Source organism: Lactuca sativa, chromosome 9, assembly GCF_002870075.4.
Source record: "Lactuca sativa cultivar Salinas chromosome 9, Lsat_Salinas_v11, whole genome shotgun sequence".
NCBI classification, from domain to species: domain Eukaryota; kingdom Viridiplantae; phylum Streptophyta; class Magnoliopsida; order Asterales; family Asteraceae; genus Lactuca; species Lactuca sativa.
Genome location: NC_056631.2, coordinates 177,595,926 through 177,610,528, shown reverse-complemented (window position 1 = coordinate 177,610,528; position 14,603 = coordinate 177,595,926). Strand labels below are relative to the sequence as shown.

At 36.2% G+C, this 14,603-nt stretch overlaps 1 protein-coding gene across 1 annotated transcript; it reads right to left on the bottom strand.

Annotated features, from left to right (window-relative positions):
• Positions 1-379: 379 nt before the first annotated feature.
• Positions 380-1,661, bottom strand: LOC111916868 (E3 ubiquitin-protein ligase RZF1). The gene has a single exon (XM_023912524.3). It carries the CDS (start codon positions 1,536-1,538, stop codon positions 516-518), a length of 1,023 nt encoding a protein of 340 aa, XP_023768292.1. The 5' UTR covers positions 1,539-1,661; the 3' UTR covers positions 380-515.
• Positions 1,662-14,603: the final 12,942 nt, after the last annotated feature.

The window sequence follows — 14,603 nt, the reverse complement described above, 5'->3', positions numbered from 1 at the left end:
TATAATATGGAGTTTAGTCATCTTCATATCACCTTATCCAAGTCAGTATTTTTTAATTTATTTAGTATTCTTGATTTTTATGTATAAATTGATCTTGGTTATTCCTTAATTTCAACATTTGTAACTTTTGCATTCGTTTTTACCTTTGCTAGTTCTTTTAGGAGAAAATGTGGCAAGCGATAATGATGGTGGCGAATGGTGATGCAGAGTGGTGGTAGACGGAATAAGGGAAATGAATAGGGTGAAGGTGGGGATTTTCTAATTTAATAACAATATAAAATATAAATAAATTAAATAAAAAGAAAAAAAGATAAAAAATCATAAAAATGATATAAATTCAATTTACCAACAAAACAATAAATTGAAATCAAGAACCATCTTCATCAACATAAATAGTTAGGGGCAAAGCAAATTCGGGACACCAAAGAAACAATTTATGTAGTTTTGTCTTTTACTTACAACCATTACATCAATCACAAGAACGAAATTTTTACATTAAGAAACAGCATCACGGGCTAAAGGATGCTGCAAGAGTGCACCCTCGAGTCTTCGCGAGTATCGCCATGGGAACTAGGATGCCCAGACCTCGTTTGAAATGGCCATACCGATGCTAATCGTCTCCATCGTGAACAACGCTGCCGCCTACCCCTACCATCATCAGAAGAATCACTGGTTCCGTCGGTGGTGATGGTAGGCACCGGCAACTCCGTCCGACACACCGGACAAGAGTTATGGAGTCTTAACCATGGTAGTATACAATCCGAATGGTATATATGGTTACATGGCAACTCTTTCGCTCTTCCACCAACTTTGAATTCCTCCATGCAAATCGCACAAGATTGAGAATCATTGAGAATGTGGGTTTGGGTTATTTTAACATCTGGTAACCCGTTTATGGCAGAATCCGGTGCTGGAGGTGGACCTGGCCGGTCATTTTGAGTCAATTCTTCAATCAACCCGTTTAACTCGGATCCAGCAAAATAGTTTCTAGGATCAACCCCTCTCGGGATCATATTTTCTGCTTCAGGATCATTATTAGTGTTATCATTAGAACTGTTTGGGATCCGTGGGAGGTTATTTGGTGTAAGAATGATCCATGAACGTGAGCGAGGACGTGCTAGAATTCCACTTTCGGGATCCCAACCATCCATTTCGTCAAACGGAGAGTTCCTTCTTACCCTTCGCCTTCTCCATCCGTGATTCCGGCCCCATGGAGGTTGGATTCCGACGTCTGTAAACCTACCATCATGTTGATTACCTTGTGGAAGAGGAGGATCGAGCATGAGCGAGAGTGCTTCCAGTATACGGGCCTCAGGTGAAGGATCGAATTCCGTGAACTCCACCACAAGTCTTGGCCTCGCTATATTGACTTCGTACACAAACTGGCCGAAACACCTCGGACACATGATTGGTGGGTTTTCTGATGCGATTCTGACAGTTCGATGGCATTGGTAACACCAGTAAAGTTGGTAGGTTCTTCCGCTGATGTCAATGGCTCTTTCTTCGGATGTAGAAGATGGGTCGGGTGGCATGATCATGGGCGTTAATTTTGTGTAAATGCTGGCTATACGTTTACGTGTGTATTAACAATATATAGATATATGTTTATGAAAGTTTGGAATATGATCTCTCCCTCATGTCACCTGTTGAGAAAGAAAAAGATGGTGTGGGATTTACGACTATCTTGTTAACTCTTTGAGTTTTTAAGATGATGTTGTGTTTTGGGGCAAAGGATTGTATTCCTTTCTTGATGACTCTATATATTTTCTTTTTTATTTATTGGAACAAGTTATGTTACAACGTAATTAATCAGTTGACCGGAAAAACACATCAACAATTAAAAAAATGTAGGAATTTCGGAAAGGATTCCTTTTTTTTTTTTTCCGGTAAAACTCAACTTCCTTACTCAACTAAATTCAATAAAAAAAAATAGCTATGAAGGGCCGCACCGTGTTATTTTGTTTACACGCAATGAATCTTATCACAACTAGTTTGAAGATCAAAGGAAAAATTATTGCAGAACACACTACAATAAAAATAGGACTTTTCCCATACACATTTCAATTCTAACCAAAAAAATCTGTTGGATTTTCGATAGAATTATTGACATGATGGTAACAAAAAAAAAATAAAACGTAACTTAAAAATGTAACACCGACGAAATAGGAACAAAAATCAATTCCATCGGAAATCCTCTAGTTATTTTCGACGAAATAACGATGGCCGGTATTTTGAAAACAATAAATTTGTACTAAATTTCATCATCACCGTAGTCGTACATCTCGCCAGAAACCTTACTTTTGCCACCGACTTCGCCGAAACCCTAGCTGGCATAGCCGGAAACCTGCGCCGACTCAGCCAATTAAAGCTTCAGTTCTCACCTTCTGTAACTGCATCAAGATCTAACTGATGTCGCTGCCTCCAGTTCCTGTCAATTCCTCTTCCGCAGTCGACACCGCCGTTGCTCGGATGATTATCTAGTTCTCGTTGCTGCCTGCAGATCTAGCGCCACCGTGGCCACTACATTTCCTCCATGTCTAGCCGTTGTTGCCGCCTCGAGTTCTTAATCTACGTCTCTCCGACTCTAGATTTCTGACTGTCCACCTATTTTTCACTCTTTGAATATGCTATCTATTTCTCTTCGTCTCTATAAGTTTAATCATCCCAGAGTCTCCTCCTCATAAGTCTATCGGGGGACATTAATGCATAGGGTTTAGGCCATGGCTCATTATGTATTGTTATTTTTATGCTTATATTTTTTATTTGAAATAAAGCAAGTTATCATATTTACAAAATAAGGCAAATTTATTAAGACTATGGAATTTAAATTACTTTAATCTGATATTAGTTGATTATAATTTGGCAAAATGCATGTAATAGCGTAGAGTGATGATGATTGTATTGTGTTGAGAAAAGTAAAGGTTTTGATCAAACTTAAACATTAATCTTTGTTATTCACAGGGTAGAAATGGTATTATATGTATTTTGTATGGGTGTGTTTTGTAAAGTGCAGGAGGAAACAGTTTATAAGCGGGTTGTAGTTCGGTTTATGGATATATTCATGAAGTTATGACCCGGATATATATTCTAGCTGAACCGATCAGTTGATTCATTCTCTCAAGATATTTTATGAGTTCATCTATTTTTCTCTCGTTCACTATAACAGATTAGGGTTTGTTCATAATGTTTCTTTGTTCTTAGATCACATAGATTCTTCAGTTCATATGAGTGTGAGTGGTTTATGTAGTAAGGTTTTTTTTGTAATCTATTGATATATAAACCATCTCTTTCATGATTAAATGAAATGATGAAGTTGGGAATTGTTGAGTTGATTAGATTTTTAGATGGTATCAGAGCTTGAGGCTTCGTTCTTCTTCGTATAACGCTCAAAGAGTTTTGTTCATCACCTGATTGTCAGGTATTTTATTCTCTTTTTACGTTTCTTGTTTGTTGAATCTATTTGTTTTTTCGATCTAAGTATTCCTCTGAACGCTATCGTTCGAGGAGACATAAACTATTAATGTTCGATCTGTTTTTTGGATTGTTCCTGTAAAGTTAAATCGAACATATTACTTGTTTTGTTTTCTTTAGTTCCTAGTACTGCGAATCGTGTTTGTATGAATACAAATTTCTCATGTGGGTCATCATCGGTTGATAAGAATCTTATCGTCCTGTGGATTGTCATCGGTGGAAACCATATTCGACTTGAGGATCATCGTCGATAAAAAACCCTAATCGATTAATCTTCTTATCTGAAATAACTCTCTAGGGGTCGGATTTTATCACCGATAAACCCTAGTAGGGAACGGATAAGGAGAGTCGATTCCTCTTCTGTGTAGCTTCAATCAGTGTGAGAACGTTTCTTGTTCCTTTTTGGTATCTCTTTTTTTGATATTTGTTCTGGGAGATCCTGGTGTCTTGTGTACACCAGTTACTTTTCATGTTCATTTTACCTGGTTAATTCTTTTTGCCTGAATAGTTCTTTTGTACTGATTATCTTGGGCCCCGATATCAGTATAAGAAGTGTGGTCTTGTTTAAGTTTTTTTGTTTTGTTTTTGGTTCTTGGTTTTCTTTCTGTGTTCTAAATGGTTGTTGGTTCTAATGATCCACCTAGTGGAAGTGGAAAGGATGATCAAGTTAATTTTAATGATCCTCTTTACATCCATCCTTCTGATAATGCTGTTACATCAATTATTACATCAAAAATTAACTGGAAATGAAAATTTTAGACTATGGAGAAGTTCTATTTCTAAAGCTCTTAAGGCAAGAAATAAACTAGGGTTTGTAGATGGAACTTTTAAGAAAAGTAAAGTTGATGAGTCCTAACAATCTAAATAGGATAGGGCTAATGTTGTTGTCTGTTCTTGGCTTCTGTCTTCTATTTCTGATTCCATTTATCAGAGTCAAGCTTATTCAGAAGTTGCAGAAGAAATTTGGGAAAGTCTTTTTGAAACTTATAATAAATCTGATGGATCTGTTGTGTTTAATATTCACCAACAAATTAATTATCTTAAACAAAATGGTGTTTCTTTGTCTGATTACTTCAATAAGCTTGATTCCTTATGGAAGGAATTTGATGGTCTTACTAGCTTAACTGAGTGTGTTTGTGATGCTTCTATTAAACTTAAAGATCATTCTAATCTCATGAAACTTATGCAGTTCTTATCTGGTTTAGATGATTCTTACAGTCAAGTTAAGAGTCACATTTTGTTAATGGACCATTTACCAAATGTAAAAACTGCATTCTCTATTGTGTCAAGGGAAGAATCCCTTTAAAGAAATGGATCCTTGTCTTCCTTTCAGTCATCTCAGTCTGTGACAAAGTCTCAGTCCACTGCCTTTAATAGCAGATTTAATAACAGGTCTAATACTAAAAATAAGGGTCAAACTGTTCAGTGTAAAAATTGTGGTATTAAAGGACATACTGTAGAGAAATGTTATAAGTTGATTGGATATCCCAAGGATTTTAAACCAAGAAATTAAATAATAATCAGAATACTTTTGTGAAAACTTTATCTGCTAATTCTTCTACTACTTCTTCTGGAAATGGAAGTGCTTCTACTTTTCATGATTCTAATGGGGATTCTGAGTTTCATCAACTCACCAAAGATCAATATGTCTAGTTTTTGCAATTGATTGGTGATAGACATGTTAGTGAAGAGTCTTTTATCAGTGCCAGTATGGCAGGTACTTGCTTATTCAAGCTTATAATTCTTTTGTTAATTCACCAAAATGGATTGTTGACTCATGAGCTAATCAACACATGATTGCTTCTGAGTCACTTCTTCATGATACTTTGGATGTATCAAAATTAAATTTAGTAGTTAGTCATCCTAATAGCACATCTGCTATAATTAATAAAATTGGTAATCTAAATATGTCTGACTCTTTAACCCTGTTTGAGATATTTGTTGTTCCTGATTTCAATGTGAATTTACTGTCTTTCCATAAGGTTTGTAAAGATAGTAATTGTGAAGTTGTGTTTAATGAACATAGTTGAAAAATTCAGGGTTTACAATCAAAGGTGATGGTGGGGAATGGTAGAGAGTTTGGAGGTATCTATTACATAAATAGTGCACCTTCAGGTATTACTTCTAGTCTCTCTAAGTCCTCTTCAGCCTGTTGTGTGTCTAAATTGACTCTGCATCATAGGCTTGGTCACCCTTCTGATCAAGCTTTGGGTGTTTTAAAATCCAAACTTAAAATTGGTAATGAAAGTCTTCCTCCATGTGATGTTTGTCATAAAGCTAAACAAACTAGAGAACGTTTTCCTGTTAGTCAACACTCTACTTCTAAACTTGGTGAGTTGATTCATCTAGATGTTTGGGGTCCCTATAGGGTGACAACTGTAGAAGGATTCAAATATTTTTCAACCATTGTGGATGATTATACTAGGGCTACTTGGGTCAATTTGTTAAGATCAAAAGATGAAGTGTATGATGGTATTGTTGTTTTCTTTAATATTCTTCTTAATCAGTTTGTGTTAAAATTAAAATTGTTAGGTCTAATAATGGGACTGGGTTTTTAAATAATAGGATGAAATTTTTAATTGAGTCAAAAGGGATTTTACATCAAACTTCTTGTGTTCATACTCCACAACAAAATGGAGTTGTGGAAAGAAAACACAGACATATTTTAAATGTTGCAAGGTCACTTATGTTTCAATTAGCTATTCCGCTTAAATATTTGGGAGATGTTGTTCTAACCTCAGTTTTTTTTATCAATAGAACTCCTACTTCTGTTTTAAATGATGCTTCTCCTTATGAACTTGTTTATAAAAGTGTTCCAGTTTTTGATATACTTAGAGTGTTTGGTTGTTTATGTTTTGCCACCAAATTAAATAATTTAGATAAATTCTCTGAAAGAGCTGATAAGTGTATTTTTCTTGGATATTCTTCTGATAAAAAAGGTTACAAAGTTCTTAGTATTGATTCAAATCTTATTTTTGTTTCCAGGGATGTAAAATTCTATGAGTCTATGTTCCCTTTCAAGCGTAAATCTTCATCTTTGGCTGATAGATCTAATGTCCCTATGAATCCAAATGATTTGTTTTCCTATGATGAGTCTTTAAATTCTAGTTCTGTTCTTGATGACACTAGAGTAGAAAACTTGGATAGCAACCATCAAATGGATGGTGCTAATGCAAACCATGGCCTGGATGAGATTTGTCCCTCTGATGTCAGCAACCGGACAGGTGAGGCATATGTGCCTCCTACTGGTGAGATGTTTCCAGGTTCTTCTACATTGACTGAGGAAAATATTATAAATAATTCTTATCCTTCTGATAGTTTGTCAATTAGGGAAACTAGATCTGGACGTAGTATTCACATGCCTGTTAGATTTAGTGACTATGTTATTGAAGGAAAAGATAAATATGGTATAGAGAGGTCTGTCAATTATTCAACTCTTGATAATAATACTTTTTGTTTTCTTTCAAGTCTTAATAAAACTATTGAACCAAAAAGCTACAGTGAGGCTGCCCTTGATCCAAATTGGGTTAAAGCCATGAATGAGGAAATGGAAGCTCTTTATAGAAAAAATACTTGGGAAATTACTAATCTTCCTAGTGATAGAAAAGCTATAGGTTGTAGATGGATATATAAGATTAAATACAAATCTAATGGAGATATAGAAATATATAAAGATAGACTTGTTGCTAAAGGATATAATCAAAGGGAAGGAATAGATTATGAAGAAACTTTCTCACCTGTGGCTAAAATTGTAACAGTTAGAGTAGTTCTCTCTTTGGTTGTTCATAATTCTTGGCCCCTTTTTCAACTTGACATTAATAATGCTTTTTTGTATGGAAACTTATCTGAAAGTGTTTTCATGAGTCAACCTGAAGGATATCACTCAAAGAGTGATACTAGAGTATGTAGATTGTTAAAATCTCTTTATGGACTTAAGCAGGCCTCTAGAAAATGGAATGAGAAGTTATGTTCTTCTCTCTCCAGTTTTGGATTCAAACAAAGCATGAATGACTATTCTTTATTTGTTAGAGTTTTTCAAGATTCTTTTTGTTTATGTAGATGACATTATTTTAACTGAAAACAATAAAAATAATGTTAAAGATTTTCTTTAATCACAGTTTTTAATAAAAGATCTTGGTGATCTAAAGTATTTCCTTGGTATTTAAGTTTTAAGAACTGAAAATGGTATTTGTCTTAATCAAAGGAAATATTGTATGGAGTTACTTCATGAATTTGGAATGCTTGCATGTATATCTGTTAAAACCCTTTAGAGTCTAATCTTTTAATTAAAAGAGAATCAGACCTAGATAAAATCATATTATTTGGTTGATATTATTACTGAATATCAAAAACTTATTGGAAAATTGATTTATCTACGCATTACAAGACCTGATATCTCTTATGCTGTTAAGTTGTTAAGTCAATACCTACATAGACCTTACAAATCTCATGTTAATGTTGCTTTCAAATTAATTATTAAGGTATTTGAAAAATGCTCCAGGAATGGGGATTCATTTAATAAAGACAAATTCTTTTGATCTAGTTGGATTTGTAGATGTTGACTGGGCTAAATGTTTGTTTAGTCGTAAGTCAGTAACAGGTTATCTTGTATATATATAGGAGGGTGCCTTGTCTCTTGGAAGAGCAAAAAACAGAGTACTATTTCTCGCTCCTCCACTGAGTCTGAATACAGGGCCCTAGGTAACATAACTTGTGAAATTATATGGATTCTAAAATTGCTTTTTGATTTGAATATAAAACCAAAGTTACCATTAAATATTTTTTTTCATAATGAGTCAGCAATTAAACTTGCTTCAAATCCTGTTTTCCATCAAAGAACTAAACACTTTAAAATTGATATGTACTTTGTAAAAGAAAAAATTGAAAATGGAGTATTAAAAGTTAATAAATTTTTATCTTCAGAACAAAATGCAGATATTTTAACTAAGTCTCTTGGTAGTAGTCAACATGAATATATTGTGGATAGACTTAATATGGTAAATGTTTTTAAAAAATAACTGGAAATTATTTTTGAGATTAATGTTTAGTTTGAGGGGGCATGTTGAGAAAAGTAAAGGTTTAGATCAAACTTAAACATTAATCTTTGTTATTCACAGGGTAGAATTGGTATTATATGTATTTTTGTATGGTTGTGTTTTGTAACGTGCAGGAGGAAACGGGTTTATACGCGGGTTGTAGTTCGGGTTATGGATATATTCATGAAGTTATGACCCGAGTATATATTCTAGCTGAACCGATTAGTTGATTCATTCTCTCAAGATATTTTATGAGTTCACCTACTTTTCTCCCATTCACTGTAACAAATTAGGGTTTGTTCATAATGTTTCTTTGTTCTTAGATCACATAGACTCTTCAGTTCATATGAGTGTGAGTGGTTTATGTAGTAAGGTTTCTTTTGTAATCTGTTGATGTATAAACCATCTGTTTCATGATTAAATGAAATGATGAAGTTGGGAATTGTTGAGTTGATTAGATTTTTAGATATTGTCGTATAATCTAGCATTTAAGTGTTCTTGTCCTGCATGTGATGGTCATGTAGGGTTAATGGGAAAGACCATATTCCCACATTCCCACAGGCCATGTTGAATACAGGACCAAGCTTGTCATATGCGCGTTAGGTTGTTTAAACTTCTTTCTCATTACCTTGGACAACTTTGAGAAACCATGATCGTACATTATCTCAGCTGAACTCCCACTATCGCAGTATATCCGATGTATACATATATCATGGATGTGTCCATGTATTAGGATTGGTTTGTCACCATGTATTTGGGTTTTTTGGGTTTGTTATGTGTCAAACATTTTGTAAAAGCATGTTGTATTGATTTTTTTTACTGTCTAGTGAAATAAGCTTTTGAGACCGACCATGTGAAGTCGTTTTGCCCGTGTATGATACAGATGGCGCCAATATTGCTACGTGATCTTCCAACTACTTTATTAGACGACATTTTCTTGCCCTTTCTAACGAGTATTCCAGATGATACGCTGCAAAACTGGACAACTGCCAGGTTAGAAGCCCATATCGAACGTTGGATCTCGGTATTGCTCTCAAATGCCTAAGTTAGACATTGTATGCGGCTTAAAAAAAGAATTGCAAAGAGTCTTGGGTCCTTTTTAGAACATAACTTACTGCCAGTTCTACGAGAGTTTTTATAGGCCATATTTTATTTTTTGGTATTTGGTTTTGACTCATATTTCATCATTAATGGGGTAAAGACAGCTAACTGGTTGTGTACAACCTCTATATTTTATTCCTAAAATCTTATATATGCACGAGTCATGGGATATGTTTTGTATATTGTTTTTCATTTTTTGTGCTTTGATATTGCCCTCTGGGTTAAGTTCCAACAACCTATTGCCAGCTGGGCCAATATTCTTTATTTTCCCCATTCCAATATGTTGGATATGTATCAGTGTTGTACTAGGTTGGACGACCGGCTTGGGTACACCATTATGTATCATCCTACTTTAATGGTCAATGTTAAATTATGATTTTCTTCTATAAGAAAGTAACATCAATCTTCTATTCAAAATCTTATTGCATTTTTTAAAGTTATGTTGCAGTCTATATAAATGTATGTAAGAAGTACCATTTTCATATTCATGTGAGTTGCTTGAAAATGCGTAGCATGCATGATATGAAAAACAATGAAGTTATAGCCATGAAAAAAAGTTATCACCCAAAGCTGACATAAGGATCCAAAGGTATCGATGTTATTAGACTGTCATATGCTTTAAATTAACCAACTATTTGTGTGCTTATAACATCTTTTACAAGCACATGAGAAAAAGAGACATTAATTGTGCCTTGAAAGTTTTAAATTTATCACTTTCCTTAAGCTTATATTGTCACACCCCAAAACCGAAAACGGCGGAATTCGTTTCGGGGTGGATGACGTAGTGAACAGTATCATCACAATTGCATAATAGTAGAAACAAGAAACATACAACCATAGCATTACATAGTGAATTTAATTACAAGCGTGTTAAGTAATGTTTAACAATCAGTCAAAAGTAATTCAAAAATAAGAGCTAGGTATTGTGTGCTCCACCTTCTCCAAAAATGCCGCGTCTGTACCTGTCTATCTTTGACCTGAAGATACAAGTTATTTTGAAAACGATTATCAGCATAAAGCTGGTGAGTTCATAAGAGTTTAGTGTGAGTTTTTGTATACAAAGCATTAGTGTTAAAAATGTATCATTTACGTTCATAAGTAGTAGAAACTTAGAAAATCCCATATTTTCCAGGAAATACATTGTAAGTGACAATCTGTGAAAAGTATGCATTCTTTATTTCTTTGAAAATAGTATATTGTAAAAATACATTGGCAAATCTCCAAATAACAAACGTGATAGGATAAGTTAAGCCTGTGATCAATGATAGAGGTGCGAGCTTCCTTTAGTGATAGATACTTACTTACTTCGGGATGTAGTTTAACATTTAGTGTAGTATTTTAGAGTAGTTGTAGGGTATTCCTTGTATATTACCAATAGTGAGGATAATAGAGGATCCCATGACCTTCCTGGTCATGCATAGTGTAGTGAAGTAGCGACATCCCTGGGCCTGTACGGCGCAGACTGAGTTAACAGTCGGGATGTAATAGCGTCTGCCCCGTATAGATCTATACATGTAGAGTCATCTCCCTGCTGGAAAACTCCGGGCGTAGTGGATAGCGAATAGAGTATCTCGTAATGGGTTAGTGTATTATTGTTTGTTTAGTGTTTTCTCTGTTGTTATAGTGTAGTAATCTTTTAGTGTTGATCATAGTGTATTCTCTTACTAGTGTATCGTCTAGTAATAGTGAGTGTTATAGTGTAGATAGAAATGACCTTAGCGAGTAATAGCTGTAACAACCGTAACTATACCTATTATAGTTATCTTAGTGAGGACGGTTCTTGGCATGTTAGTGACTTTAGTATTGAGTGAAAGCAGCAACATTCGTATCCCACGCTGATATACAGATTATATAACTAAGAAATCAACGACAGTCGGACGGATAACTACTACCCTAAGCCCACAATCAAACAAGAACAGGAAATAAGGCGAGATATCGGTCCTAAGTCCTCCAAGTCTTACTTATATAAATATATCAGAGGGGTTACATTTTATAAGTAAATTGATTTATTAAGAGTATTTTTCCAAAAGAACATTTAAAATCTGATTCACTGTTTAAAAATAGTTTGAAAAGGGTAAAACTCGTTTATAAAGCATAAGGACAAATCACATGTGATTTGAACTAAGGGTAGTGAATCACATGTGATTAATCCTTGTAACTCGGAAATCGTTCTGTAAAATTTTGCATAAACATTTATAAGCAACTTGTATCTCCCCCCTAAAACATGTAAAACACTTGAAAGGTTCATTAAAGGGGTATGAACTCACCTGAAATCGCGGAAATCGGGTGAATCGGGTAAATCGGGTAATAGTGTCGATTGAGCGTTTGGTACCAAATAACCACTTGAGCACCTTTTAGGACCCTAATGTCATATGAACTATGTATTTTACAAGAAGTTAATCATCTTATGCTTTTCATTATAGTATTTGGACATTCTAGTGTCGTTTTCGGGGTTTTAAGGCCTAGAAAGGGTTCCCGGGAGTGGTACAAGGCCATGGATGATTTACGGGAGGGTCCTTGAGTTCACTCTCTTAGATTTTATGGCCTAAAAGCCATTCTTTGGGATTTTACGGCCGTGAGCCCCCTAGGCTTGGCCGTAAACTCTTGTGACACTCCAAAATGTGTGTTTAGGGCCTTATCTCACTTCCTTGATTTAGTGGTGTGTGTTTTGGACCAAGAGGGAAGGATTAAACATCATAATTTGTGTCATTTTTAGGGAGTTTACGGCCAAGACTTGTTCTTGGGCCGTAAACTCCTATAGACCCTTCAAGATGTAGGTTTTACTTGTACAACATGGTCCCATATGGCTTAGAAAAATCCTAGAAGGACCTATAGTGAGTTTGGAACAATTTGGCATACATTTTTGGGGAGTTTACGGCCCAAGAACATCCTTGGCCGTAAACTCTTCATTTTGTTCCCAAATGTGAAGTTTAATTGTACAACACACTTCCATAGGCCTTAGATAAATTCCTTTCATGCATTAGGGTAGTTTAGGGACTTGTTTGACACAAAAATTTGGGTGTTTACGGCCGAAGCTTAGCCTTGGCCGTAAACTCCTCTTTTTGTGCTCAAATGATGATGTCTAATGCACTTAAGCCTTCCTTGTTGTCATGTCTAAATTGCCAAACACCCTAATTGATCTTTTGGGACTTTAAACATAGATTTATGAGGTGTTTGAGGTGTTTACGGCCTAAGCACAAGCTTGGGCCGTAAACTCCTTTTTACATGTCAAATCCTTGTGTTTTAGTGTCCAAACCCTTCTAGATATATGCCTTAATTAGTATACTAGCTTAAAAGAAGGAAAAACTTGGCTTTGGGCATGAATTTGGGGGTTTACGGCCTAAGTAGCTTCTTAGGCCGTAAACTCCTCTTTGGACCTTGATTCCTATGATTTTTGGCCCTCAAATTCAATGAAGCATGACTAGAATAAGATAGAGGATGAGTACTTACATTTGGAAGCCAGAAATTAGCGGAATCGGGGTCGATTTCGTGTCTAGAGAGAGAAAGTAGAGAGAGAGAGAGAGAGTGGGTGTGTAGTAAATGAGTGTTCAAATGTTGTGCACACCCATTGCATATGTCTCGGCAATCGCACCCGATACACGGCTACCCGATGTTTAAAGTTAACTGGGTTAAAACTTTTTACCCGGGTGAAGTGGTTGAAAAGGTAAAACAACTCTATTAGGTTAAACGGGGTTCACACATACGAGTTATATTCCTTATGATAATATTAAGCCATGCATAAATTTAGATATTCGGATATTGATGATTCCAAATATTACATAAAATAACATATAGTGACACGTTCCGTTAGTGAAAATGGGATTTGTAACGGAATTAGATTTGGGGTTGTCACATCATCCCCCCGTTAGGGGAATTTCGTCCCGAAATTTAGGATACAAACAGATACGTTACTACAATACTACTAAGCAAAGAGATGAGGATATTTGAGTTTCATTTGATCCTCGCGCTCCCAAGTGAATTCCGGTCCTCGCTTGGCGTTCCACCGAACCTTCACAATCGGGATGCGGCTTTGTTTCGTCCGTTTTACTTCGTGATCCAAAACCTCAGCAGGTTCTTCCACGAAGTTGAGTCTCTCATTGATCTCGATCTCGTCGAGGGGGATCACGAGAGTCTCGTCCGACAGACATTTCTTCAAGTTTGAGACGTGAAAGGTAGGATGTATGTTACTTAGTTCGCGGGGTAAGTTTAGTTTGTAAGCTACGGGGCCGATTCTAGCAATAATCTTAAAAGGCCCTATGTACCTTGGGTTCAACTTCCCACGCTTCCCGAAGCGTATTGTGCCTTTCCAGGGCGAGACCTTCAGAAGGACCCGGTCTCCGACCTGGAATTCCAAGGGTTTCCTTCGTTTGTCGGCGTAGCTCTTCTGTCGATCCCTAGCGGCTTTTAGTCGTTCACGTATCTGCACAATCTTCTCGGTAGTCTCTCGAATGATCTCCGGACCAGTGAGGGCGCTGTCAGGAACTCGTCCTTTAGCTAACTGAGTGTCTCCCACCTCGGCCCAACACAAAGGGGATCTGCACTTCCAGCCGTAGAGGGCTTCGAATGGAGCTGCCTTGATGCTCGTATGATAACTATTGTTGTAGGAAAACTCCACAAGAGGTAAGTGTGTATCCCACGATTTCCCGAAGTCGATCACACAAGCTCGCAGCATGTCTTCTAATGTTTGGATCGTCCTCTCACTTTGTCCGTCAGTCTGCGGATGGTAGGCTGTACTCATATCCAGCCTCGTCCCTAGTGCCTTTGTAATGATTGCCAAAATCTAGAGGTGAATCTACTATCTCTGTCTGATATAATAGATATAGGGACGCCATGCAATCGCACTATTTCTTTTATATAAGTCCTAGTGAGCTTTTCCATCTTATCTGTCTCTTTGATGGGTAGGAAGTGGGCGGACTTGGTCAACCTGTCAACGATGACCCAAACGGTATCTAATCCACCTGCTATCTTGGGCAGCTTGGTGATGAAGTCCATTGT